Source organism: Helobdella robusta (genome assembly GCF_000326865.2).
Source record: "Helobdella robusta unplaced genomic scaffold HELROscaffold_5, whole genome shotgun sequence".
NCBI classification, from domain to species: Eukaryota; Metazoa; Annelida; class Clitellata; order Rhynchobdellida; family Glossiphoniidae; genus Helobdella; species Helobdella robusta.
In genome coordinates, this window is record NW_008705254.1 from 7,278,260 (window position 1) to 7,305,265 (window position 27,006).

General features: G+C 36.5%; 3 protein-coding genes across 3 annotated transcripts in view; 1 reads left to right on the forward strand and 2 right to left on the reverse strand.

Annotated features, from left to right (window-relative positions):
- Positions 1-448: 448 nt before the first annotated feature.
- HELRODRAFT_153081 (hypothetical protein) lies at positions 449-610 on the reverse strand (the record flags this gene model as incomplete). Its single annotated transcript, XM_009027647.1, has 1 exon — positions 449-610. A coding segment is annotated over one exon (162 nt), but the record flags the coding sequence as incomplete, so codon positions are not given.
- A 2,375-nt stretch (positions 611-2,985) lies between these two features.
- On the forward strand, positions 2,986-6,145 carry HELRODRAFT_163917 (hypothetical protein; the record flags this gene model as incomplete). The annotated part of the gene is made up of 5 exons (XM_009027648.1): positions 2,986-3,078; positions 3,211-3,312; positions 3,414-3,557; positions 3,881-3,959; positions 6,048-6,145. 5 exons carry the CDS (start codon positions 2,986-2,988, stop codon positions 6,143-6,145), a joined length of 516 nt encoding a protein of 171 aa, XP_009025896.1.
- Positions 6,146-9,774: 3,629 nt separating this feature from the next.
- Positions 9,775-27,006, reverse strand: part of HELRODRAFT_67852 (hypothetical protein) — a gene marked incomplete at both ends in the record, with an annotated part of 36,300 nt that continues 19,068 nt past the window's right edge. Inside the window, 5 exons of the mRNA XM_009026897.1 lie at positions 9,775-9,969; positions 10,847-10,942; positions 25,685-25,811; positions 25,871-25,953; positions 26,040-26,104. Of these exons, the coding sequence (XP_009025145.1) occupies positions 9,775-9,969; positions 10,847-10,942; positions 25,685-25,811; positions 25,871-25,953; positions 26,040-26,104 (566 nt within the window). The remainder of the gene's footprint in view (positions 9,970-10,846; positions 10,943-25,684; positions 25,812-25,870; positions 25,954-26,039; positions 26,105-27,006) is intronic.

A 27,006-nucleotide genomic window follows, 5' to 3' on the forward strand; every position in this document is an offset into this window, starting at 1 on the left:
TGTTTTTTGTTGATTTGAGTGTAGGAATGAATCCCCGTTATCTCTCACTAAATTCGTCACTATTTTATTTGAAAATTATTATACTATGACGAAAAAGTGTTTTACAGAGATTTTTTCTTTTATGACTTAACCTAAAAGAGATTTCCGCACTCTCCCTCTCTGCATCCGCCACTGACTGTCGTGCAAATGATTAGTTAATTATTATGATTGTTAGCTTATCCTGGATATTATAAATATATTATAAAGAAAAATAGGTGCTAATTTTTAGTGAATAATAATAGAAAATAAAAAAAAATTGTAAAAAAAAGCTTATTAAGATAAAGTTTTACATTAGCTTGTTCCGATTTAACCTAATGAATTCAAACGTACATTGAACTTGTTCAGTTAAAATTAACAATGCAATATTTCTATTCGCCCAAATCTTTTTTCCTGCACGTCAATCAAATATAACCTTTTTATGATATAGGCCATACCAATTCATATTTGAAAACCATTTATGTTTTTTAACATCGATTGCGCCATTTTTCATGCATCCCAGTCTTTTTGATACGTCAATTACTAAAACTCTGTTCACAAGATCTTTTACGTCGTTGCTCATAACTTTTGGGAAACTTTTCTGTTTGAAAATAACGTCAATAGAAAGCAATTATTCATTTTAAAACATTTTTACATCTTGTGAGTAAATTTTTATGAATTGCGTTTTATTTAAAATAATTTTATCAAACAAAAATTATTCAATCGTTTGATTTTATTTATATCGGCTAATAGGATTAACAAACACATTATGTAAAATATTTGTTAAAATTGTTCATAATAGGCTTTCACATTATTTTTAAATTAATAGAATTTTAAGTCAAAGTCGAAACACTCTAGATGACCTCATTTTATTTGAAACCTTCGTACCCTGGGTTGACCAGGTTTTAGCGAAAAGACACATGAAAAAGACACATGAAAAAAAAAACATGAAGATGTGGTACTTAACAGAACTTTTTAAAATTGGGTTAAAAGGCCACTTTTCTTCATTTATAACAAGTTTTTTTGAGTAACAGCAGATCAGTGCTTATTCTAAGGTTTTTTCCCACTGCCCAAAAACATAGGCGTCGTGCAACATAAATAATTTTCGCGTCCCCAAAAATACGTTAATTTTTTTAATCGCTGATTAAAAATATTAAAATATTTCTTAACTAAATTACAACGTTATCGTCTTAATCGATTATGTTTTATAACATGTAATTGCGAGGTTTTGCTATCAGAAATTTGACCACGCCTACTTATAGGCTGGTAAACAGATGTTGTCTCGTTGCGCTATGGCTATTGCACAAAACTCAATTTATTTACATATTTATTACTTATATTTCAATAACGTAATTAAGACGTTTGACGTACCTATACTGTATTAAATCAATCAATCATTGTATTAACTATTATTAACGTTCAATCGTACTGTTTTACTTCGTAAGTTCTTCATAGAGTTTGTATCTAAATTCGTATGTTCCTTTTTTCGTACTTTAGTTTTAGTACTTAATTGGCATTTATTCATTGATATTGGCCGTTGCATTTAGCTCAAGTTGTTCAATTCAGTAGTTAGTAATTAGTAATTCATATCGTTTTAAAATTTAATTTCTGCGTTCAGTTTTCAATATTTATTCTACTACAGTACATTATTCTGTGTACGTTATAGATAATGATGAAAAAGAGCGGAGTTTCTAGTCAACCTTTTCCACGTGAACGGAATTTTTTGGGTGGAAGTCGCACAGTATCAATGATGCAGCAGTGGCTTACAAGTACGTTCAGTAAACCTGAAAAAGTTGAAATTGTGACACCCGTATCATCTTCGATAGCCTCATCTTTATTTATGTGTGATTCCTCAGCCACTGCCTCTTAACATGATTCTGCTGAAGACGTTGAACAGTATGTGATGGGCTCATCACCAGCCGCACCCGGTGTACTTGCAGACGTTAAATCGGATGACAATAAATTAAGTACGCTGCAGTCAATGAACTTGACAAAGTAGAAATTGACAGTTATGTAAGTCAGTTCCAATGGCACGTCAAAGGGAGCAATAACTGGATTTTCTTCCTCTAAAATAACTCGGTATTGCACTGAAGTAGTAGAAGGCCATTGTAGGCAGCTGTATCACACTATCTGTGTGAAAACATTTCGACTATCAAAATTGCCACCAGGTGAAATTCGTAAACATTTTGCCATAGGAAAATTTGTTACAAAATCAAATGAAAAACTGGCAAACAAGGTTTGTGATCTAATGATTCACACATACGGCGACGCAAAGAACTTACTCTAAGTGCTTATTCTTATTCGGCTAGGATTGTTTCTGGTTTCAACGAACTTACAAATCATACAGATTTTCAATATTTATCCCCAACTGGCCACAAGGAGAGGAGTTTTTAGAATGCATAGTAGAAAGTGACAGAAAAAGATTGTTTGAAAAATTGACATTATTTTTGACAGAGGCTTTATTAATAGAAAATAGAAACCCTGTAATAAACATCCAACAACAGGCTGTAACGAACCTGCCAACAAAGAAATTACTCACACAAAAAAACAATAGAACATAGAGTTCCTTTGTTAAAAAATACTATAAATACCAGATGAACTACATTGGCCGGCGAGATGGCTCAGTGGTTCAAATGCGTGCTGAGTCAAACATCTCAATGGCTATCATATACTCAGCGTATATGATGCGGTGCTTGCGCGTGCACATAAAATACATGTGTACGTCGTGTGAAAAGGATAAACAGCCTTTGTGGCGAAAGATGGCTGCTTCATATCATTGGTTGAAGATATGAAGAACATAATAAAGATATATAGATGATATATATCTGTAACATTGTAAGTGGTTTTGCGTATGTCAGAGCTGCAATAATAAAAACTAATATAACAATATCACTAACTTTATTACACTGATAATGGAAAAGGTTACGGAAAAAAAGCTTTTAGGTAAATGTATATAAGAAAAATGGAAAAATGCAGTCTAAAATAACTAGAAATAATGTCGATAAAATAGTTGTTCGAAAAATTGAAAAACTCAGTTACAAGCTAAACAATGCGGAAAATGCGGTGATATTTCCTAATAACTGTATAAATGACAGCTTGAACCAAAAATACATTCTTATATATATATATATATATATATATATATATATATATATATATATATATATATTATTGGTAAACCATTACCCGCCATAGGCCAGACGTACGTTTCGTCTCTCACGAGACTCGTCAGTAGCCTGTCGAATAAGGCTTAAGATAACACAACTCAATTATTGTAACCAAGAAACTCAAATTGAGGTGTCGCGACCAATAGGTAAGAACAACATCTCGTTGTTACAAGGTTTAAGAACCCATTCAAGTCACAAGAGGTATTATTGATAAATCATTTCCCGCCATAGGCCAGACGTACGTTTCGTCTCTCACGAGACTCGTCAGTAGCCTGTCGAATAAGGCTTAAGATAACACAACTCAATTATTGTAACCAAGAAACTCAAATTGAGGTATCGCGACCAATAGGTAAGAACAACATCTCGTGTTACAAGGTTTAAGAACCCATTCAGTCGCAAGAGGTATTATTGGTAAACCATTACCCGCCATAGGCCAGACGTACGTTTCGTCTCTCACGAGACTCGTCAGTAGCCTGTCGAATAAGGCTTAAGGCTCAAGATAACACAACTCAATTATTGTAACCAAGAAACTCAAATTGAGGTGTCGCGACCAATAGGTAATATATATATATATATATATATATATAATATATATATATATATATATATTGAATGCATTGGTCATTGGTCATTGTTGAGTCCTAGAATGAGCCAAAAGTCCTATCCTTGACGAACATTTTCGTGCACATGTTCCACAGATCCATAATCCATACACCTGTACTATCGCCGCTTCGGGCCGTCTGTTTTCGTCGAGTCCTTTTTACAGCGAGGGCAGCTGTACGTGCTTGCCAGTTTAAAAGCGGAAACCGCCGATTGGGTAGACCTTCTCCATTCCGAGCGTCGCAAAGCATCAACACAAAGAACCTTGGGGTCTAGACCACATTTTTCCATGTTTTCTTTAAGGCTGTTTTTGTATCTGCGTACAGGGCCACGACTGCTCTGTATACCGTAATTTTGGTAGCAAGAGTAATTCCGTGTTCTTTCCAAAGACGTCCGGTCAGCATACCATAAGCAGCACCTACTTTTGCAACCCTTGCTGTAATATCATCATCGATAGTTGCACTGTTGGAAACATATTCGCCTAGATAACAAAATCAATCAACAAAATTGCCAGGCGTTCAGCAATCACTCACCTTGATCGATCACCTTTTCTTTTAAATATGTGAACGATCAGAGCATCTTTGAATTCCTGAGGAACCGACCGCTCTGCCCACATGCGTTCAAAAAGCTTTACCAATCTCTTCCTGAGATGCGGACTACCGTGTTTGAACAGCTCTGCAGGCAACCCATGTTAACCTGGCGCCTTTCCAGATGACAACCGAGATATTGCTTTATCCACTTCCTGCAAACTAGGGGAAACTTCAAGATCATAATTGGACTCCCAATCCGGCAGCTCAGACAGGACCGAGTCATCAAAGAAGGTCTTTTGGTTTAGCACCCTGCAGAAATGCTCTGCCCAACGGGCCAAGATGCCAGGGCCATCTTTAATCAACGACGTACCATTTCGTGAACGCACTGGTATACTTCCCGAGTCACGTGGCCCATATACCATTTTAAGGCTTTTATAAAATAGCTTCGAATCACCACGGTTAGCGGCTACCTGTAATTCGTCAGCCCTCGCCGCCCACCAAGACTCCTTCATTCTGCGCAGCTCCTTCTGCAAGATACTTTGTGCATTTGAATAGGCTACCTACATTGCATCATTGCTTTTGTCATTTATCCAAGCAAGATGTGTTTTGTGCACAACATCCAGCAATCTACGACCTTCCATATCTCGTTCATCAAACCAGTCCCTATGCCCACCCCGGCAGTGACCGAGCACATTTTTTGAAACGTTTTGTATGACCGTTTGAAAATGTGGCCAATCAAGATCAGTATTCTCAATCATTTCGGTGCATAATGCGCGGCTGAAAGACTCCTGAGGTGACTTGTCCTCCAGTTTAGCAACATCCAACCTGTTAGCTTTTTTAGGACACATTTCCCAGTCCCTTCTCCAGTTGGAGAAAGCAGTGCCTCCCTAAATAAGGCTGTTTTGTCGCCAAGGCAGGACCGAACGCTACTGTAGCCCTTAGTAACGAGCGACCATTACACCAAGACCGCCTACTTGCTGGATAGTGGCTAGACACTTCCAGTAGTATCCTTTACCTGTGCCCGTCGACATTCTCCAGCAAATAAAATACTTATGTAGCATCATAAGACACAATTTAACAAGCAAACGTTCGAAAATAAGACAAGTTAATTTTTCAGATCAGGTATTATTTCCAACAATAGTAGATTTTCAGCTTTTACAAAAATGTTGTGAAAGTCATTATTGTCATTTTGTCGATAATTGTTTAAAATTAGCGCCATGTCAGAAACTTGTTCAATATACTGAAGAATATCTATATGCGGATTCTGAAGAACTTTTGAAATAAGGTCAAATTAACGTACTGAAACGAGCACATATATACAAAGATATTACAAATTTTGATTGATTAATAGCGACAAAAAGCTGTTCTGAGCATTTTCATCATTCCAATTACTAATTTCTTTCAGTGTTACTTTGATTTTCTGATATAATTCAACAAATTTCATTGTGACTTTATGACATTCTACCCATCGCGTGTCACATAATCTTGCTACTTTCTGATGATTACTACCAGACTCTAAAGAACTTTCAATATTTCTTTTAAAAACGTGAGCTCTCTTTGATGATTTACGAATAAAATTAATTGTCTGCTTGATTGTACTTATACAATTTGTGATTTTTTAAATTTTGACCCTTGACCGAATCTTTTAATATTTTTTTTTTAAATTTCGGTTTCCTAGTTGAGCCACTGTCGGCAATAACAATGGTAGTACAAATATTTGATACTATTTGACAAGATAAAGGCTCAGGATTGAACCCTGGGGAACACCAGATTCAATCTCTAAAGAAGATGATTCAATACCACCGACACAAACATATTGCCTACGATTACTAAAATAAAATTGGAACAAATTTGAGATAGCCCCGCGGAAGCCATATTTATTCAATTTATAAATTAGGATTTCATGATTAGTCAAAGATTGTAGGGTTCTTATTTATTTGAAATTTTACTTTTTTTAGGGCCTTTTTTCATGTTTCGCTTTTTGAAATAAACATGATATAAACTTGTTTAAAAAAGCTTTGCTAAGGTCTATAAATACACCAGCACTTAACTTCTTAGATTCATAGTTTCTTAAAACGAATCTATATAACATCGCTATTGCTTTCTATGTGGTTGACTTAGAAACAAAACCAAGTTGATTTTTATTTATTACGTTGTTAACTAATACAAATTTCCACATTTTGTTAAAAATCATTTTTTCAATTATTTTTGAGAACACTGATAAAATAGATATTGGTCTATAATTTCCATACTCATTATATTCACCACTTTCATATATGGGCAATACTTTTACCAATTTCTTTTTTTTTCTTTTTGAAAAGTGGCCGAGTCTTTATTTTATAAATTTATTAAATAAAGATGTAAGTTGATTTGCAATAGTACGGATAGTATCCTTTAACAACCTTGTTGATAAAAGGTTTCCGACATAACTATTTTTACTTTTTAATTTATTAGCTATTAAAATGATTTCATCAGGAGATGTATCAACGGCCAGAAATGATGGAAAACTTAATTTGTTTAACAAAGATAAGTTAGGAAATAAATTAATTTAATTACCAGTGGTTAATTTACTACTTTGTTCAATAAAAAATTTATCTCATAAACTATTTTTATTTTGCTTAATAAAGAGTCATCATCCTTAAAATGATGCAACTCAGTTGGCTTCGGTTTAACGATGCACTTTATTTATTTATTTATTAACGTAACTGACCAGAGGGCCCAACGGACCACTTACCCAGTCTGACCAAAAAACAAAATAAATTGCAGTTCAAATAAACAAAATGGCAAATAGAAAATAAATGGATCTTTGAAAATAAATTTCATTATCTCGATCATTGCTGTTCAGTTTGACATGTATACAGTGAATTAGAAATTGGACAAAAAATATGAACACAGTGACATAATTTCAATTATAGTCATTGACGTTTGGTTTGACAAACAAATATAGTCGATTACAGTAGGTTAGGTAAAACATTAAGATACCTAATGATTAGTGATTAAGCCGACAGTTAATGATAAAAAAAAAATTAAATCTTATACGGTAATACAGTAAGAACAACATAGAATGGTTAAAACGAAATGGTCGTTGATAAGCAATTTGTAATGGTTGGTAAGCATTTTATAAAAAGAAAAATAAAACTAGTTAAATCCATCAATAAATAAATCAAAAATTTGCTAATATTGGTAGCAAGTAATTTAGTTTTGAAAACTGTAAAAGATGGAGATGAAACTACTTCTTCCGGTAAAGCGTTCCACACTCTGACAACTCTGTTACAGAAGAAGTTTTTAGTGATGTTATTGTTGGTGGTTGGTTCACGCAGCTTACTGTGATGACCACGAAATTGACAAATATTGTGAGAGGCAAAAATGATCGTTTAAATCTGAAATGACAAGCTTGTTTAATAGTTTGTACACAAGACACAAGTTAATAATTGCTCTGCTATGTTTTAAGGTTTGAATTCCAGCAGTGTGCAGTCGAAACAAATACGGATGAAGGCGAATTGAAGTAATGGCTTTTGTGAATCGTCTTTGAACACATTCCACTTTGCATACATGATATTTATAATAAGGACTCCAAACGGATAAACAGTATTCTAACAAAGGACGAACGTAAGTGCAGAAGGCTTTGGTAATTAGCTCTTTATCTCTTTGATGTGAAACATTTGCTGATTAGACGAGCACGAGTAGGAGTTCTGTGCGTGATATCGTTGATGTGATGATTAAATTTCAATTGATTATCGAAGGTTACGCCGAGATCTTTAAAATACTCACCAGGCGTTAAAGCGTGTGATCAATTGAGTAATGATGTACGGCTGGTACATTTCTAGATGCTGGCAAAAACGAACACAGAGAACATTTGTTGTGAGAAAGTGGTAGCTGCCACCTGTTACTCCATACAACAATGTTGTCGATGACCTGTTGTAACTGTACGGAATTTGATGAACTGGTATATAATTTGATGTCATCAGCAAAAAGTAGCATCGATACAGGGTTTGATGAAATGCAATCCTCGATGTCGTTGATGAACATTAGAAATAGAGTGGGTCCTGAGGAACACCACTAGAAACTGCAATGAAATTTGATAGCCTATTTTGAATTCGAACGATTTGAGAACGGCCATGTAAAAAATCAGTCATCCACATAAGCAAGCTACCAGACACCCCATAAGCCTTTAATTTACAAACCAGTTTGGCATGCGAAACGGAATCGGAAGTCAAGATAGACTGTGTCGCATCTTTCCTTTTGTTGATGAATCGATAAAAGATCGCTTAAAAATTTAAAGAGGTTGGTAGAAGTTGATCTCGCAGGCAAAAAACCGTATTGGAAATTGGAGATTAAATTATTATCTAACAAGTGAGATAATATATTCTTGTTGATGATTTTCTCCATAACCCGGCATGATGAACAAGTGAGTGATATTGGTCGGTAGTTGTTTGGGAGATTGGTTGGACCTTTCTTATGAATAGGAGTAATAAAAGCTGTCCTCCATTTTGTTAGTAAAGAATTAGTTTTGAACGATATGTCAAATATGTGACACAATGGAAGAGTCAGGCTTGATGCACACAATGAGAAGAATGTTTGGTATACCGTCTGGACCTACTGAAAATGTTTTTTTTTTAAATTAAGAAGAGCGAGATAAACTGTATGTCGAGTGAAACAAATGTCTTCTATTGATTCTGTAGTACGGTTTGATAGCGAACTACTACTGTTGTCGTCAATCGTGAAAACTGATCCAAAATATTCGTTGAATATCTCAATGGGATCATTAGTTTCATTGTTATTTACATTATTAATTCTCAAGCTAGTAACCAGAGGTTTAGAAAACAGTTTATTGTTGACGTAATGATAAAAATTTCGAATATTCGCTTTTGATAACAACTTTTGTTCTTTATTTTTGCGATATGAGTTGGCTAAATTGGAGCACTTCTTTGATAACTTCAGATATTGGTCTTTATCGACTGGATCTGAACTTAAAAAATATGGAACGCTTCACGAATTAGCGTGTCATCCTTGCGCAATTATCATCAATTGCGCAATTTTTATTATCATAAAAAAGATTTTCTTTGATTTTTTTTAATTTGATAAAATAATTCTTGCATTTATTACATACATTAATCTTGTTACAGAAAGAAGGATTACACAAATAAATATTATGCAAGTTGTTTATGTGTAAACTGATATTATACAATTCATTATTCATTCATGGCTTTCTAAATCTATCTTTTTTGACAACATTTGGACAAGAGATATTAATGCATTTCATGTATAAATTAAAAAAATCTGTCATAATCAGAATCTAAATAGGATTTTGAACATTATAATAACATGAACCACTTTCAACGCTATTATAAACATCAATCAATTGATAAATTTTTTTATGGATTTAATTAGGCTCAATATGACGGATGAAAGGCTCTGAAAGCGGTGTTGAAGTAAACATTATAATGCTAATTGTAACGATGTTAATAATGGTAATTGATAATGACAATTAATAATCGATATTTACAAAATATTTTCAAGTGAAAAAAACGTACCTGACCAGCTAAAACTTTGGAATAAATTCTGGAATGGTCGTCATCATCGAACGGTGGATTGCCAGAAATTAACTCATAGAGCAGAATTCCAAATGACCACCAGTCTACAGAATTGTTATAACCCTGATATTTAACATTTATTAAAAACAATCTAGATTTTGAAATTTAAAATTTCAATTAAATGTTTTCAAGTAAGTCTTTTTTCCATATTCAAAAAAAAAATATAAGTTAAACCAAGAACATATTATTTAATAAAAAAGTTATTAGAGGCCGTTCAATTATTTCAACCCCCCCTTTGAGTAACCCGTCTTTAACAGCACTACGTAACAAAAAAGTTTTTAACCTTTTTTTAAATTGTGTATATATTTTTATTTAATGCATAAATTTTAACAACATTCTTTCATTAAAGTTTTGTATATTAATTTTTTCAAAAATATTTAAATAATTTCCAATGTGCCTTGCAAATGAATCTGAATATAAATTATTCATTAGTCATTCATTATGACGGTAATTTAAAACTGGCAAATTTTATTCAGATTGGTTAATTAAGTATGTTTTAATATATTAAATATATATTAATAAAAAATTGATATTTTATGATAATCGCAGTCAATCTAGGCAAAAAAATTTAATATAAATGTTTGTTAGCTTAAAAGTATTTGCTTATTTGTCTTTTTAAGGTTTAGTTTTAAATATAATATAATAAACCCAAGTTAAAAATAGGTGGAAACGTGTGTGGCAGGTCGACTCGCAAATTAATAAATTTCTTAGTTTTGACATTTACAGTTATGGGCGGTTAAAAAAAGCGGCTTGGCTTTTAAATAAAATAGCTATTCATAAATCGTTATATATTTTACTTCGAAAAATATAATCGAAAATATAATGAACAAACACAAGCTGTTGTTTTTTAATTTTGAAATGTTGTGAATTAACTTCTTTAAATAACAATTAAAAAACAACAGCTTGTGTTTGTTCAAGAATTTATAATTATTAAACAAACTTTCATTTTAATGATTTCAGGTGCGATATAGTTTGGCGTACCACACCAAGTATATGTGCGACCGTTCACCAGTTTTGCAAAACCAAAGTCTGAAAGCTGAAGAGAATAAAAAAGCTTAGGGGTAAATCAAGAAAAATAATTAAAAATATTCAATTTTATTGAACCATGTTATAAAGCGTCAATAATGTTATGTTATGTAATGTTATGTAAGCGTCAAGTTACGAAACAAATGCAGTTCGAAAGTTAGCCAAATAGTTGCAGTTTAAAAAATGAACCAATAAAGAACATTTTAAAATATAATTACACAGAAAAGATTACCATTACAAATTTTTACAAAAAATAGTAATCACTAAATACTGTTATTCTGAAAACTATTACATTTTTGGGAATTTTCCATGCATACGCTGCTCAATTATCACCAACTTGATTGTACCCACATTTTTAAATCCAGCTACATTATTATTTATTTTTTTTACCAACATAGCTTTTTTCAAATATCTTTTCCTAACTTAACAATTTTTGTTTTTTTATTTAATTTTATTTAACTGAACTTATTCTTTCAGCTGCAACCAAAAATTTACCGAATTTTTCTAGATTTCATAGACGCTATTTTAATCATATGTTTTATTTGATTAACTCAAATGCAAAATTCGTTTAAATCTCAACCAAAGACCAGTTCCTCTGCGCATTCAGTATTTTTAAAAGTTTCATCCTTTTGCTAATTATATAGGACGTCGCTACCTTCACTAAAATAAACAATTTTGGCAATGGTGCAAATCTATGGCGCAGTTCCACTCTCACGTAGAACTATTTTATACTCTGTCCTCAATCTCGTTGTAGTATTTGTTCTATCAGTTATGAGTTTTAACATATATTTGTTTTATGCTGCAACAAAGAAGTTAGCTAATGAAATTTTGGGCGTGTTATCAGACCTGAAAAGAATATCAGATATGTGCAACATAGAAGAATGCGAAGAGTACCCCCAATGGAGAGTCTTGCTATACCGACTATTTGCTGATATATTGTGTTACCCGGGTCAACGAAAGGCGCTTTGGCTGTACATATTCTTAGTAGCGCAAATAATTCATTTTTTGCAATACATACATACATACATATATACATACATACATACATACGCAACCGTGGGAAATTGATAGCAGTGGAAAAGCAGTCATCTGGTCCTGTGGCAAACTTCCTTTTCAGAAAGGAATTAAAAACACTAAAGCAGGTTTTGTTACAGCAAAAAGTGGAAAATGTCTACTTCTATAGCTGTTACGCTTTACCCAGTTTTTCGTTTAAAGAATTTGTGGACTTTTTTGATCGGCTAGCTCAAGATGCAAATCAATACTCCCCCGTAGCAATAGCCGGAGACTTCAATGCTTGGGCGGTAGATTGGGGAACGCACTGTTAGATGTAGTTCTGTTGAATAACGGAGATAAACCTACTTTCATCAGAGGAGAAGCAAACTCAGTGGTAGACCTTACCTTTGTTAGTAGTCGTCTTGTTAAAGGAAACTACTCCTGGGAAGTCTTGGATGTTTACACTGCAAGCGACCACTGCGCACTGTTTTGGGAAGTATACGCTGATTCCAACTTTAAAAAATCCTAGATGCGGATAAATGATAATGGATGGAAAGTAAAATTTTTTGACCCAATTGCTTTTATGGTGGTTTTGGATTGTGAACCAATTGTCGTACAGAATGCTGAAAAGAAAGCAGAAGATTTGATGAGAAGAATTATAAAAGCGTGCGATGCGAGCATGCCTCAAAAACATTATATGAAGAAGCGCTCATCGGTACATTGGTGGAATGAAAACATTAGCACTTTTCGAAAAGAATGCCTAAAAGCGAGAAAAGCATACAATACTCATGAAAAAAACCTAATTATGAGGAACTGTAAGCAGAATACAAGAAAGCTCGTTTAAAACTCAACAAAGCAATTAAAAATAGTAAAAAACAATGTTGGATAAATCTTACCAATGAAATTGAAAAAGATCCGTGGGGTCGGCCTTACAGAGCTGTCATGTTCCATTTGAAAAACCAGCCAATACCGTTGCCCACTTGCCCCCAGTTCTTAAACAAAAAATTTACTAATTAATTCCCACAACAAAACAGCCACTATTACAGAAGAAAACGTTGTGAAATGAATGACATCCCGCTTATCACAAAACGCCAACTCATGGAAACAAGTGATAGAGTAGGAAATAACAAAGCTCCAGGCTTAGACGGAATTCCAAACATTGTTTTAAAAACAGCCATCAAAAAGGCACCGGAACTGTTTTTGGAGGTGTACAATTCATGTCTTAGAGAAGGTGTATTTCCTACTAGATGAAAGAAGCAGAGACTAGTGCTTATTCCTAAGGGAAAGAAACCTCCGGAAGAGCCATCATCTTATCGACCGCTATGTATGTTAGATACGGCTGGTAAAATATTGGAAAGAATTATTCATCAGAGGATTGAAGAAGTTGTGGATCCGCAGCTTACGAACAATCAATTCGGTTTCCGAAAAGGTCGATCATCTCTTGATGCAGTGAATCTTGTTGTTAATAAAGCCAGAGATGCTATTGCAGGAAAAAGATGGAAAAGGAGGAAAAATGAAGTACTGTTTGGTGGCTACCTTGGACATCAAAAATGCTTTCAACTCTGCAAACTGGAATTCCAAACATTGTTTTAAAAACAGCCATGAAAAAGGCACCGGAACTGTTTTTGGAGGTGTACAATTCATGTCTCAGAAAAGGTGTATTTTTTACTAGATGGATGCAGCAGAGACTAGTGCTTATTCCCAAGGGAAAGAAACCTCCGGAAGAGCCATCATCTTATCGACCGCTATGTATGTTAGATACGGCTGGTAAAATATTAAAAAGAATTATTCATCAGAGGAATGAAGAAGTTGTGGATCCGCAGCTTACGAACAATCAATTCGGTTTCCGAAAAGGTCGATCATCGTTTGATGCAGTGAATCTTGTTGTTAATAAAGCCAGAGATGCTATTGCAGGAAAAAGATGGAAAAGGAGGAAAAATGAAGTACTGTTTGGTGGCTACCTTGGACATCAAAAATGCTTTCAACTCTGCCAACTGGAATTGCATCCTGCGTGCCCTTGATTAGTTAAACGTACCAGTATATTTACAGAAAATGGTAGTAAGCTATTTCTTACTGAGAAAATTAAAATATGATACAAATGCAGGACCAAAAAAATACAACATAACGGGAGGGGTACCACAAGGTTCCGTTCTGGGTCTTTCGCTATGGAACGTAATGTACAATAACCTACTAAAATTGAAACTGCCGTTGGAAATCAGTCTTGTGGCTTATGCAGATGATGTAGCTGTGGTTATTGTTGCAAAACATCTGGAAGAAATAGAGCTAGCGTTTAATATCACTTTTGCAAAGATCAGTAAATGGATGTATGCAGTGAACCTGGAGTTAGCAAAGCATAAAACTGAAGCAGTAATAGTTACCGGAAAGAAACAAGTAAAAACTATTAGGCTGACAGTTGAGGATTACGAAATAATATCCAAACCATTTATTCGGTTTAAGAATATAGTCGTACACCGGTACACATTTCAGCACGGCCGTACATACATACATAATGGCACCGGTCCTATACCAATGCACGGTTTGTTTAAATCATTATAAAATAAAACCGGACGGTAAACTATATCGACATGGAGGCAAATTGAAGGGCCAGGAATGCCCTGGTTCGCTCAAGGTTGTCGACCAGCCTCTGGCTGGTTCATCTGCTTCCGCGAGACCGCCTCTTACCGCCGCACCTGTCATCAATCCTCATGTTGCCACACGTGGTTCTTCGGCGTCGGTCTCGGAGAGTCCCTCCCAAGTAGTTTTTTTTCATGTTTTTGACAGGCTGACGGCCGTTTTGAAGACTGCTCATCTGCTCATCTGATCACGTTCCCAAACCGTGTAGAGACAAGGTATCTAAAGCATTGTCTGCTTTATTGAAGGCCGTTTGTGACGATCCCTGCGACGCGGGCCATTGGTGCAGGCTCCATTGTTTTTTCGCATTTGTTTTGTTCAAGCCCACCAGGGGCGGTCGCAGAATTAATCAAGCCAATTACGTTATCAAACGGTTGGCCGAATTCAGTTCGACCGAGGTCGAGATTATTGTGGCAATCTTCAACACTGACCACAACACCAAACCGCGTAAGCACAATCCAAACAGTTGGATTAGTGCAGTAACTACTCGGATCGAACAGGGCAGTCTCTCGGCGGCCGTCAGACTTGCTTGTTTGCCCGTGGGCCTGGCGGAGAGCTCGCCTGAGACATTCGCTAAACTCAGGGCTATTCATCCCAGTACTCCATTGAACAGGCGAGCTTTCCCCGCGCAGGAGCCGTCTAATGGTCACGTTTCACTAGCCCAGATGTTGACGGCTTTAAAATCGTTTAATAATGGTTCATCGGGAGGCCTGGATGGCTTGAGGCCTTAGCACATAAAGAATTTACTTTCCGGTCCGATGCCCACCGATGAATTGTTAAATAACCTCACCCGATTTGTAAATTTGTTGTTATCTGGGATCTGCCCTCCTGCGGTTAGCCGTTCTTTTTGGAGGCCGTCTGGTGGCTTTAAACAAAAAAGATGGAGGGATCAGACCTATCGCAGTGGGGAATTTCTGGAGGAGGCTGGCCAGTAAGTGCGCTCTGGCGCTAGTGTTGGAACAGATCAAAGCCAAACTCTATCCTATCCAATTGGGCGTCGGCGTGAAGGGTGGTGCTGAGGCGGCCGTCTACGCCGTACGTGAACTGATTTCAACACTCCCAAAACAATGGGATTCTTGAAGACTGATCTCAAGAACGCTTTCAACACCCTGAGAAGAGATTCAATGTTAGAGGCAGTTAAGCAGCACTGTCCTCAAATTTATAATTTTTGTCATTCCGCATATGGCCGAGTCTCTTCTCTCGGTTACGACGCCTGGGTGGTGGAATTGTGCGAGGGTGTACAGCAAGGCGATCCTTTGGGACTGATGCTTTTTGCTCTAACCCTTCACCCACTGTTGACGAAGTCATCTTCGGCGTTTGTTTGTGGCTACTTGGACAATATCAGTTTAGCCGCAGAGGGTAACATCTTAGCGGACGACTTCCTGTCGCTGAGGGTTGGTGCATCCATCGTTGGTCTCGAATTAAAAACAAACAAGTGTGAACTACTCGTAAATGATACGTTTCAAATGCCACACGTGCTGGCTAATGTCCCCACAGTGCCCCATTCATCATTAAATTATTTAGGCACTCCAATGATGACCGGCGATCATCAGGACAGGTTTTTTAATAAAAAACTTTTTGAGCTAAGGTTTGCCCTCGAACGCGTCTCTCTTTTCCCGATCCACGACGCGCTTACAATCATCCGCGGCGCCCTCAGTTTGCCGAAATTGATGTATTTTTTGCGCACATCCAACTTGGTTAATGCGGCCATTTTGGGCGAATTTGAGGGTGCTCTGCGGGTGGCCCTCTCAGCCATTTGTAACGTCGATATTACTGACAAGGGTTGGTCTCAGGCTCAGCTGCCGGTGCGATTTGGGGGACTGGGGTTACTAAGCGTGGTTCAGCTTGCACCAATTGTTTATAAATCTTCTGCATCTGCCACGCTTGATCTACAGTTTGCCCTTTTTCGGCAATTTAGTAGCCTACACTGTACTCCATCGACTCCATTCCAACCAAAAGATTTTTCCCAGAGCAACATTTTGGAGGAAGCATATAAACGCACATTCAAAGAGTTGCTTTTCTCAAGCCCTGACTCGGCGACCTCGGCTCGCTTGCTGACAGTGTCCAGCGAGGCGATTTGTGGCTGGCTGATATCTTTGCCCAATACGTCGGTGGGTACCAGATTGGATGACGAAACGGTCAGGACAGCCATTGGCTTCCGTCTGGGGTTGGCCGTTCAGAGTCGATATACATGCAGGTGCGGCGCGGGGGCAGATGAACTTGGCCATCATGGTCTTGTTTGTCGTTTGGGCGGAGGTCGCTAGCAGCGACACTCAGCCATAAACGATTTTGTGTGCCGGCTCTTCTCCAAGGCTTCAATTCCTGTTTTAAAGGAACCGTCGGGCATTGTGGCGCATGATGGTAAGCGCCCTGACGGGTGTACCTTGATTCCTTGGAGAGCCGGCAGGTGCTTGGCGTGGGACGTTACCGTTCCGGGCACCTTTGCTGAACGCTACGTGCAGCTTACTAGCAAAGAAAGCGGTTTGGCTGCAACCAGGGCATCTGATGAAAAGATCAAGAAGTGTGACGGGTCTTCCCCCTTCGATGGAGTTTTTACCGATTTGTATCGAGGTCCCCGGCCCCATGGACCGTAACACCTCCAAGTTTTTCAATCAGATTTGTAAACATATTAGTATTAGGTCAGGCGATAGTAGGGAGTATTTTTTTGCTATGAATAATATTTCGTGCATTCTGCAGCGGTTTTTGCGCGTCTGTGTGTTGGAAAATGTGCAGTTGAATGACGACGTGGCTGAGTGACGTTATAGCAAATAAAAATCAAATCAAATTTAGTCAGACGCATGGCTTTTGGTGTCATTCGTCAATGATTTGGTTTTAACATACATACATACATACATATATACATACATACATACATACATACATACATACATACATACATACATACATACATACATACATACATACATACATACATACATACATACATACATACATACATACATACATACATACATACATACATACATACATACATACATACATACATACATACATACATACATACATACATACATACATACATACATACATATATACATACACACACATACATATACACACACATACATACGCACACATACTATTACACACATAAATACATACATACAGGCCAGACATACAACTGTCAATGAATACCTAGTACGATGTTTCCAAAAGGCTGGTATCCCAGTTATAAAAGAACCCATGGGTTTGATAGAGGAAGGGGCCTTTAAGCCTGATGGTTACAATATCACCCCATGGGCTCAGGGACGGTCCCTGGCTTGGGACGTTACCTTTCCCCACACCATGGCTGATCAATATATCGGCTACACTTCAGTGGGGGCGGGCACCGCTGCCCTTGAAGCGTTCGAATTTAAAAATGAAAAATACGTTTCATTAAATAACATAAGCAAAATATTTAAACCCATTTGCATCGAAACGTTTGGACCAACAGATAAGCAAACATCATTATTCATTAAAAAATTAATAGGAAAAATAATTAATATAACGGATGACCCTAATGAATGTAATTATTTAAAACAAACCCTTTCATTTTTATTACAAAAATTTAATTGTTTTTGCATTCTGGATGGAGCTGCAAGATACCTGACTGTGTGAGACCAGGGACATAGATAAGAGTTGAACTCGGAAACGATTGCATGCCTAACCATGGCTTGTTCATCAACACGGGTTTATACATACATACATACATACACACACACACACACACGCACACACACACACATACATAGACACGTACATATATGTATATACAGTTTTCATTAAATTTTATCGCTATTTTATTATTTATTAATTTATATCTTAATTTTTCTATTTTTCCTAATAATATATTGTAATTTATTATTTAATTTATTAATTAAATAAGATTTATTAATACTTAATAACAAAATTAAAATATAAATTAATAAATAAAATAAATGTACCTAAATAGAAATATGTACACAAAAAATATAAACACATCTATAAATAAAATTAATGCTTTAAATATACTCAAAAGAAATAAATAATTACATTAGTTAAATAATGAAAAAAATGATGATAAAATGATATATAGTTATGAATTTGAACAAAGTAAAAATATAATAAGAGTATTAGCAAATGATTAATGTCAGATAGATTCATGTAAACATTGGTTGAAAAATGTTTTTAAAGTTTCATGAAAAAAGAGAATTAGATTAAAATGTTGAAGCAAAATGTATGTTCCGGCAGAAAAAAACTACGCTTGGCAATTAAATGTTTTACAGAAGTTAATTGGAAAATCGAAGATTAGATTTACAAGATAGAGAGATAAGAAGTTTCGGGTAATCGAGACAAATCATATTTTTTTATTTTAAACATAAGAATTCTAAATGATATTTGTAGCCAGTGTAAGCTTATATGAAAGAGAAATTTGAGAAAAAAGTGAATTGCGAGAAACAAGACGAGCTGAGCTAATAAAAACTTTAATTTGGAGTTTCAAAGTTCTTTTTATTAGTTCAAATATAATGTTTTAATAGTCAATGCATAAAAGGACGAGATAAAAATAAGAGAAGAGAAAGATTATCAAGTAGGAAATAAGTTGTGGAATATGACAAAGATGAAAAAAACAGCTTTCAGTATCCAAAAAATTTGATTAAATAAAAATTTTTTTTATCAAATATAAAACCTAGACATGATTAGATTAGGTTGAAAAAATTGATTAAAAAAACACTGGGTTTAAAGGTTAAAGTTTGAAGGTCATTCTCTCTTTTGCGCTTGCTTTAGAGGTGTCAACGACAAACACACATAGCGCATATGAATACGCGTGAAAACCACGCACACACTTGCATATGATAGGCGGGGATCTCTTTGTATTTGAACCCAGTCACTGCAACAACAAGACCACACCGCCCAATGGGGTAAGGGTTAATCTTTCCTAATTTTATTGATTGGTCGATGATGCGGTAAATGTGATGGAGGAGAAATTTGGGAAGAAATTGGAACATTATTATTTTATTTGACAGCTTTCAGTACAGCGCCTCTGGGTGCAACAAAGATGGGCTCTTTTAAACAACCAACACAAAATTTATTAAGTTTAAATTTATGTATATAATTATTTAGTTTTTTAAAAATCTAATTTATTTTTATTATATCTTGTCAGGGTTCAGGGTAGCGCTATACAATTTAATTGGATAACCAGTAAACAAGTGAATAATATCTCGTGGCCGTGGGAAGGTGCAGTCAACAGGCTCAGAATTTCAGTTCAGGAAGTATTATCGTCGCGAGAGTTATCGTGGAGTCTCGGAAGTATATTACGTGAGACGTGGAGACTCGAACTTTGTAATATTACGTGTGATATCAGAATTAGTGCTGGAACAGGCTAATTGGCGAATTTGCGAACAGAAGGAAAAATTGGCGAATTCGTGAAGTGGTAAATTCGTGAACCGACGAATTGTGAATTATATATATATACAGAGATATTGACTCTAAAACGTTATAATCAAATAATTAGAGATATTGACTCATAACGTTGTTTAATTAATTAATTAGAGATATTGACTCATAACGTTGTTTAATTAATTAATTAGAGATATTGACTCATAACGTCGGTTATTAATTATTGTTAATTGCCTTACATTACAAACTGTATTTTACGTTGTAATAGAGAAATTGTTACAACGTACTTGTTCTTGTTGCGAAGTTGAATTAATAATAAAAGTTAAAGAACGAACCCTTACATTTGGTACCAGAAGTGGGGTACACACAAAAAAGAATATTGAGTGTGTACGTGAAGACTTCAACGACAAAACAAGTTGGTATAATTGTAGCAATTTATAATTATTTTGGTAAGGTAATATGGAACGGCAGACAAGGTCGAAGGTGGCGGGGGCGACGACAGACGGTGAAGGTGTCGCTGAATCATATGATATCAAAAGGTTAGAAGCGGAGACAAAACTGGAGGAAATGCGTAGAACTGTTGAGAGACTGAGGGAAGCGAGTCTTCGAGATCATGAATTTCGGTTGAAGGAACTTGAACTGCGAGCTCAACAAACACGGGAAACCCCTTCTAACACTGCACTTCGGGCCATAGAACGGACTAACTTTTTCGCCAAATCGTTGAAACATTTGTTGGGGCCATGTCCGACAGACATCAGAGATGTACCAGCACATTTTGTCCGAATAGAAAAGATTTTCGATAACCATGATGTGGATTGGGACATTAGGGCGAATTTATTAATGATGAATTTAAATGATGGAATTTAAATGAAGTCCTGGCTTGATAACCTCAGTAGAGAAGACATGCGAGATTATGCGAAAGTCAAACAACATTTACTTCGAGGATATCGTATTAACCCCGTTCGTTTGCGAGATGAATTTTTCGCAATGCGGAGACAGAAGGAGGAGTCGTTTGTTATGTTCGCTCATCGACTGCACAACACGCTTCAGTTTTACTTCCAAAGTCGTGAAGTCGATTCATTTCAAAGTGTGGTAAATTTGATTTGCGCCGACCGCCTGAAGGAACTTCTTCCGAAAAACGTGTTAGAATTCGTGTTAACCCAAGAAATGGACGACTGGATGGGTTATGTAGTTTTAGCAAAAACAGTCGACCGACACGAATTGAATATGAAAATGTCCAGCCAACCAACGGCAACAACGCGACCACCTCCCGTTGTTTATAAAAACGTGTCCAATGATGCCAGAAGAGAGGACCGGTGCTACAGATGTAATACGTCAGGGCATATCGCAAGGTTTTGTAACCGAAAACCGACATCAACCGCGACGCCAAAACGTATTCTTAAATGCGAGGTTACTTCAAAACCGAAATGGCTACACGTCATAACGAATGCGAGTCAACAAGGGAAAGTGCCAAGGGTCATACAGGCGGACAAGTTTTATGAAAGGTCGTACGTTGATGTGATGCTGAACGATACACTAAATCGGAAGGCTCTGATTGATAGCGGAGCGGAGGTTTGTTGCATTAGTGAAGATTTGTGTGAAAGTTTGAATCTGACATTGGGAGGTAAGTTAATGGTAAGAGGTTTGGCCAGAGGGTAAGGAGGTAGATGGTGTAAACCGATATGAAACCGATACTAGGTGATGAAAGGTGTAGGGTTATGGCCCCTGCGGTGAAGGTGTGGTGTGCAGTAATACCAGGTTTGTTAGAAGGTTTATTGATAACTCCAGAGGTGGTAGAGTTATTAAACGAAGTCAAGCACTACGAGGTTCCCAGTCCTGTGAACGATGATGATGAGCAGAGGGTGGGGGAGGCAATGTCTGACTGTGATGTGGAAGAGTGGTCTAATCAGGATGGGGATGGGATAACTGATGAGGTTGGTAGAGGAGAAGGGTTGATAGGTACCGACAAGGGAATAGATGAAGAAGGTCATGACGAGGCGATAAATGTTGACGCGAATGAGGTATTGGTAAGGAAAGATGAGGATGCATCAGATGAGGTACAGGTGCCTGATGATCCGGGTCGACATGGTCGACGTGACGCGATTGAGTTATTGATAGGTGAAGGCGAGAATATATCAGATGAGGTAGAGGTGTCAGATGATCCGAGGCGTCGTAGTCGATGCGACACTGTTGAGGTGTCGGGGGATATAAAGGGATCAGCGGAGGTTGCGGGAGAGGTATCGAAGGGCTTTAATGATGGGATAAACGGTGTGGCTGACAGATTAATGATGGTTAAAGAACAAACGAATTGTCCGTCGTTGAAAAGGTGTTGGGGTTTTGCTAAGGTGGGTAGGAAGAATTTTTTTATTGGAGATGGGGTCTTATATCACAAGGAAGTAATACTCGGGCACAAAGTCAAACAATTGTGTCTACCAGTGTCGCGAATCAACACGGTGTTAGAGTTGGGGCACGATGCGCCATTCTCAAGTCATATGGCATTCAAATCCACCAGGTACCGGATTGCGCTCAGTTTCTGGTTCCCTGAGATGACTGAAAAAATTTGACAGTATTGTAAATTATGTACAATTTGTCAACTCAGAGCTCCAGTCAAGGTTGCCGACAGGGTACCAATTACTCCGATATCGCGGAATGATGAATTGCCATTTACACATTTGGTGATGGACTGTATCGGACCGATGATTACCGACGCTGGTGGTGCCAAACCTGAATATAACTATGCACTGGTGATGGTCGATTTATTCACAAAATCGATCAGCGCCAAAGCGACTTGTGAAGTTTTACTTTAGATTTTCATGACGTACTCCATACCAAAAGTTATTAGCTCCGACTTTACGAGTCAGATTACACAAGTGATGTTGAAGAAACTGGGGTGTAGCCCGCGATTCAACACACCAGGACATCCTGAAGCATCCGGGGTTGTAGAACGTTGCAACCAATCGTTGAAGGCGATGATATACAAGTTGGCCCAGGAACATCATCGAAGTTGGCATCGAGTACTACCATTCGTATTATGGAGTTTGAGGGAACGACCGTCTTCTACAACTCACGTCAGCCCATATACAATGTTGTATGGAATGTTACCGAGAGGTCCGCTGTCAATACTCAAGGAATCATGGGTAGGGGAAAATGAACTACCGTTGAATATTGAGAAACGGCCGGATGAGTATTTGAAAACCCTTCACCATAATCTAGAATTAGCTAAATCATATGCTGAGTATCATACTGAGAAGGAACAACAACAGTATGCCCATCAGTACAACTTAAGAAGTAGTGATCGGCACTTACAGGTTGGAGACATGGTGGTGATGTTGATACCGACGCCATTACGAAACAAATGGTGTAATCAGTGGCAGGGTCCCGGAGTAATCTCCAGGGTAAAATCGCCATATTCATATGTGGTGGAAATGGAAGGGCAAAAACATCACGTGCACGCAAACAAGTTGCGTAAGTTCAACCAACGAATCGAGGAGGCGGTGGTAAATAGTTGTGCTATTTTGCGAGATAAGGAGACCGAGTTTGGGATGTTGAAGACTTACGAATCAGGTGCGGGTACTATAAGAGAAGAGGCGCGATGTATTAACCTTGATGAAAGAACATTCACAGGTATTTTCGCCAAAGGTGGGCATTTACAACCATAAACAGCACCGAATCCGGGTTGGTCAGGAGTTTAAACCCAAACGGTTGCGAGCATACGAGGTTCCGGAATTACTACGGGAGGAGGTTAAACGGCAGTTGGAAGATATGTTAGAACAGGACATCATCATCCCATCCAAAAGTGAAATGGCTAGTCCGGTTGTTTGTATCATCAAGAAAAACGGGGGTGTACGCTTGGCAATCGACTACAGGTATGTCAACAAACATTCAACAGGTGATGGATTTCCAACTCCTGATGTGCGAGATGTGTTACAGAAGGTTGGGAGGGCGAATTACATCAGTAGCTTCGATGCTAGGAGTGGGTATTGGCAAATACCAATGGAAGAGGAGTCACGCTGGCTGACTGCCTTTGTTTGTGATGAAGGACTTTATGAGTTCAAACGCATGCCATTCGGTTTGAGGTCAGCTACCATCACTTTCACTCGGGCTATGAGGGAACTCACTCAAGCTATGCAGGAATTTACCGAGGCCTACATTGATGACATCGCGGTGTTCTCAACAACGTGGCAGGAACATTTACAACACCTGCGAACATTTTTCAACATTGTCGCACGATCTGGGTTAACATTTAACCTTGAAAAATGCCGAATCGCTGAAGCGAAACTACATTTTTTAGGTCATGTCGTAGGTTCGGGGACCATTGGAGTAGATCCGACTAAATTGCAGGTGCTTGATAACATCCAACCGCCTACAACAAAGAGAGAGGTACGAAAGATCATTGGGTTCTTCAATTATTTTCAGTGTTTTATACCAAATTTAGCAAGGACTTTAGACATCATTACTGAATTGACGAAAAATAAGGTGCCAAATCGTGTTCAGTGGACAAACGAGCATCAGGATAGTCTTGATAAGGTCATTCAACAACTGAAAAGCGTAACAACGTTGAATACCATCGACTATGCTCAAGATTTCGGGCTAATCACAGATGCCAGTGATCATGCTATAGGATGTTGTCTTGTACAACAGGATGATAATGGTTGCGAGAAACCTATAGCGTTCGCCAGTCGTAAATTGACAGATACTCAACGTCGGTGGGCAGGGAGGGAGGCGTGAGGGAGGGAGGCGTATGCCATTATATGGGCTCTACAAAAGTATCGGCCATGGATTTGTATGTCAACGATACACGTTTACACCGACCACAACCCATTGACATATTTAACCGAATCCACGCCTAAAAGTTCTAAACTGATGCGATGGGCTCTCGCATTACAAGAATATGATCTACGCTTCACCTATAGGGCAGGTAACCGAAACGTTGCAGACTTCCTGTCCAGGTTGCAAGAGGATGGAGGTACAAGGTAATGAATATTCCTCCCCTAGGAATATTCATCATGTTAGGTGAGAGGTATGTCAGGGTTCAGTGTAGCGCTATACGATTTAATTGGATAACCAGTAAACAAGTGAATAATATCTCGTGGCCGTGGGAAGGTGCAGTCAACAGGCTCAGAATTTCAGTTCAGGAAGTATTATCGTCGCGAGAGTTATCGTGGAGTCTCGGAAGTATATTACGTGAGACGTGGAGACTCGAATTTTGTAATATTACGTGTGATATCAGAATTAGTGCTGGAACAGGCTAATTGGCGAATTTGCGAACAGAAGGAAAAATTGGCGAATTCGTGAAGTGGTAAATTCGTGAACCGACGAATTGTGAATTATATATATATATACAGAGATATTGACTCTAAAACGTTATAATCAAATAATTAGAGATATTGACTCATAACGTTGTTTAATTAATTAATTAGAGATATTGACTCATAACGTTGTTTAATTAATTAATTAGAGATATTGACTCATAACGTTGTTTAATTAATTAATTAGAGATATTGACTCATAACGTCGGTTATTAATTATTGTTAATTGCCTTACATTACAAACTGTATTTTACGTTGTAATAGAGAAATTGTTACAACGTACTTGTTCTTGTTGCGAAGTTGAATTAATAATAAAAGTTAAAGAACGAACCCTTACAATATCTCTATTGTCTTACGTTAAAAAATTATTCCGGACAACCCCAAAATCCAAACACTGGCTATGACCTTTTATGAGCGTATAATATATATTTTTATTTACATACTTTGGTATAACCTTTCATATCCATGAGTATATTTTCTGGCTTGATGTCTCTGTGAACAATTTTGAGGTGATGAAGATGTTCTAAAGCTAATACCAATTGACTTGCAATAAATTTTGATTGAATATTGCTGTAAAAACATTTGTCGATTACATTTAAAATTTTGTAAATGGAAAAAACTAAAATAACCTAAATTTTCCAACTCGGAAGAGGTGCTTAAGAAGATCACCACCATCGACATATTCTAAAGCTAAACCAAATATTTTATGTTCCTATAAAGTTAAACTTTAAATCAAATTTTAAAAATCAATCATTGAAAAGCTACTCAAATCTTTATCTACAGCAAATTAATCATTACATGTATTACGTAGTTTAGATTAACTACAAACGGAAAATTAACTGCAGACAAAATATTTTCTTCATCTAGTGCATATTCCAACTGTCCAGATTTTTTCAACTGAAAGAAAATAATAATTATTTATTGAACAAATGAGTAGGTATGTATTGAGTTTTTAAATTTTTTTCAATTTTCATCAACAGTTTTTTTTTAAATTCCCTCAATGATTTAAAAAAGCTTTTTTTATGTACATTTAATTAATAATATTTATTATAATGAAAAATAATAATTAATTCCTTGGTTTCCATGACTAACAATAATAATAATGATTTATATAGAATCAAATTAATTGTACAAATATTGGAATTATATATATATATATAACAATATTCTATAAATTCTACCGAATGTTTGTTTTAACTTCTAATTCTCGAGAGAGATGGAGCAGTCGCTGCTCGCGATCTTGTTCGATTGTTAGATTACGTCGGTTGGTCGCAGAACTTCGAGTAAATGTTGGTAATAGACCATAATTTTTACAATATTCTATAAATTCTACCGAATGTTTGGTAGAATTCGGTAGAATTTATAGAATATTGTAAAAATTATGGTCTATTACCAACATATATATATATATATATATATATATATATATATATATATATATATATATATATATATATATATATATATATATATATTGGCGTTGCACGTTGATTTTGGCGCTTAAAACTTTGTAGAAATTCTTAGGATTAGTTACGTTTTTTAGTTAATAATTGTATATATTCGCTTCATTTAATTTAAAAAATTGAAATATTGTTTGTTTTGTTTTGTTGAATTTAATTTTGGAATAAGTAATTTAAACATTGTTATAATTTCTGTTTTTCGTTTTTCAAAAAAGTCACCTTGACACCTATGTTGTTGTGCCTGGATATTTTGTTTTGCTGCAAAAGATTATAGATAGTTTTGTTTATTATTTTCACTGTTTGCC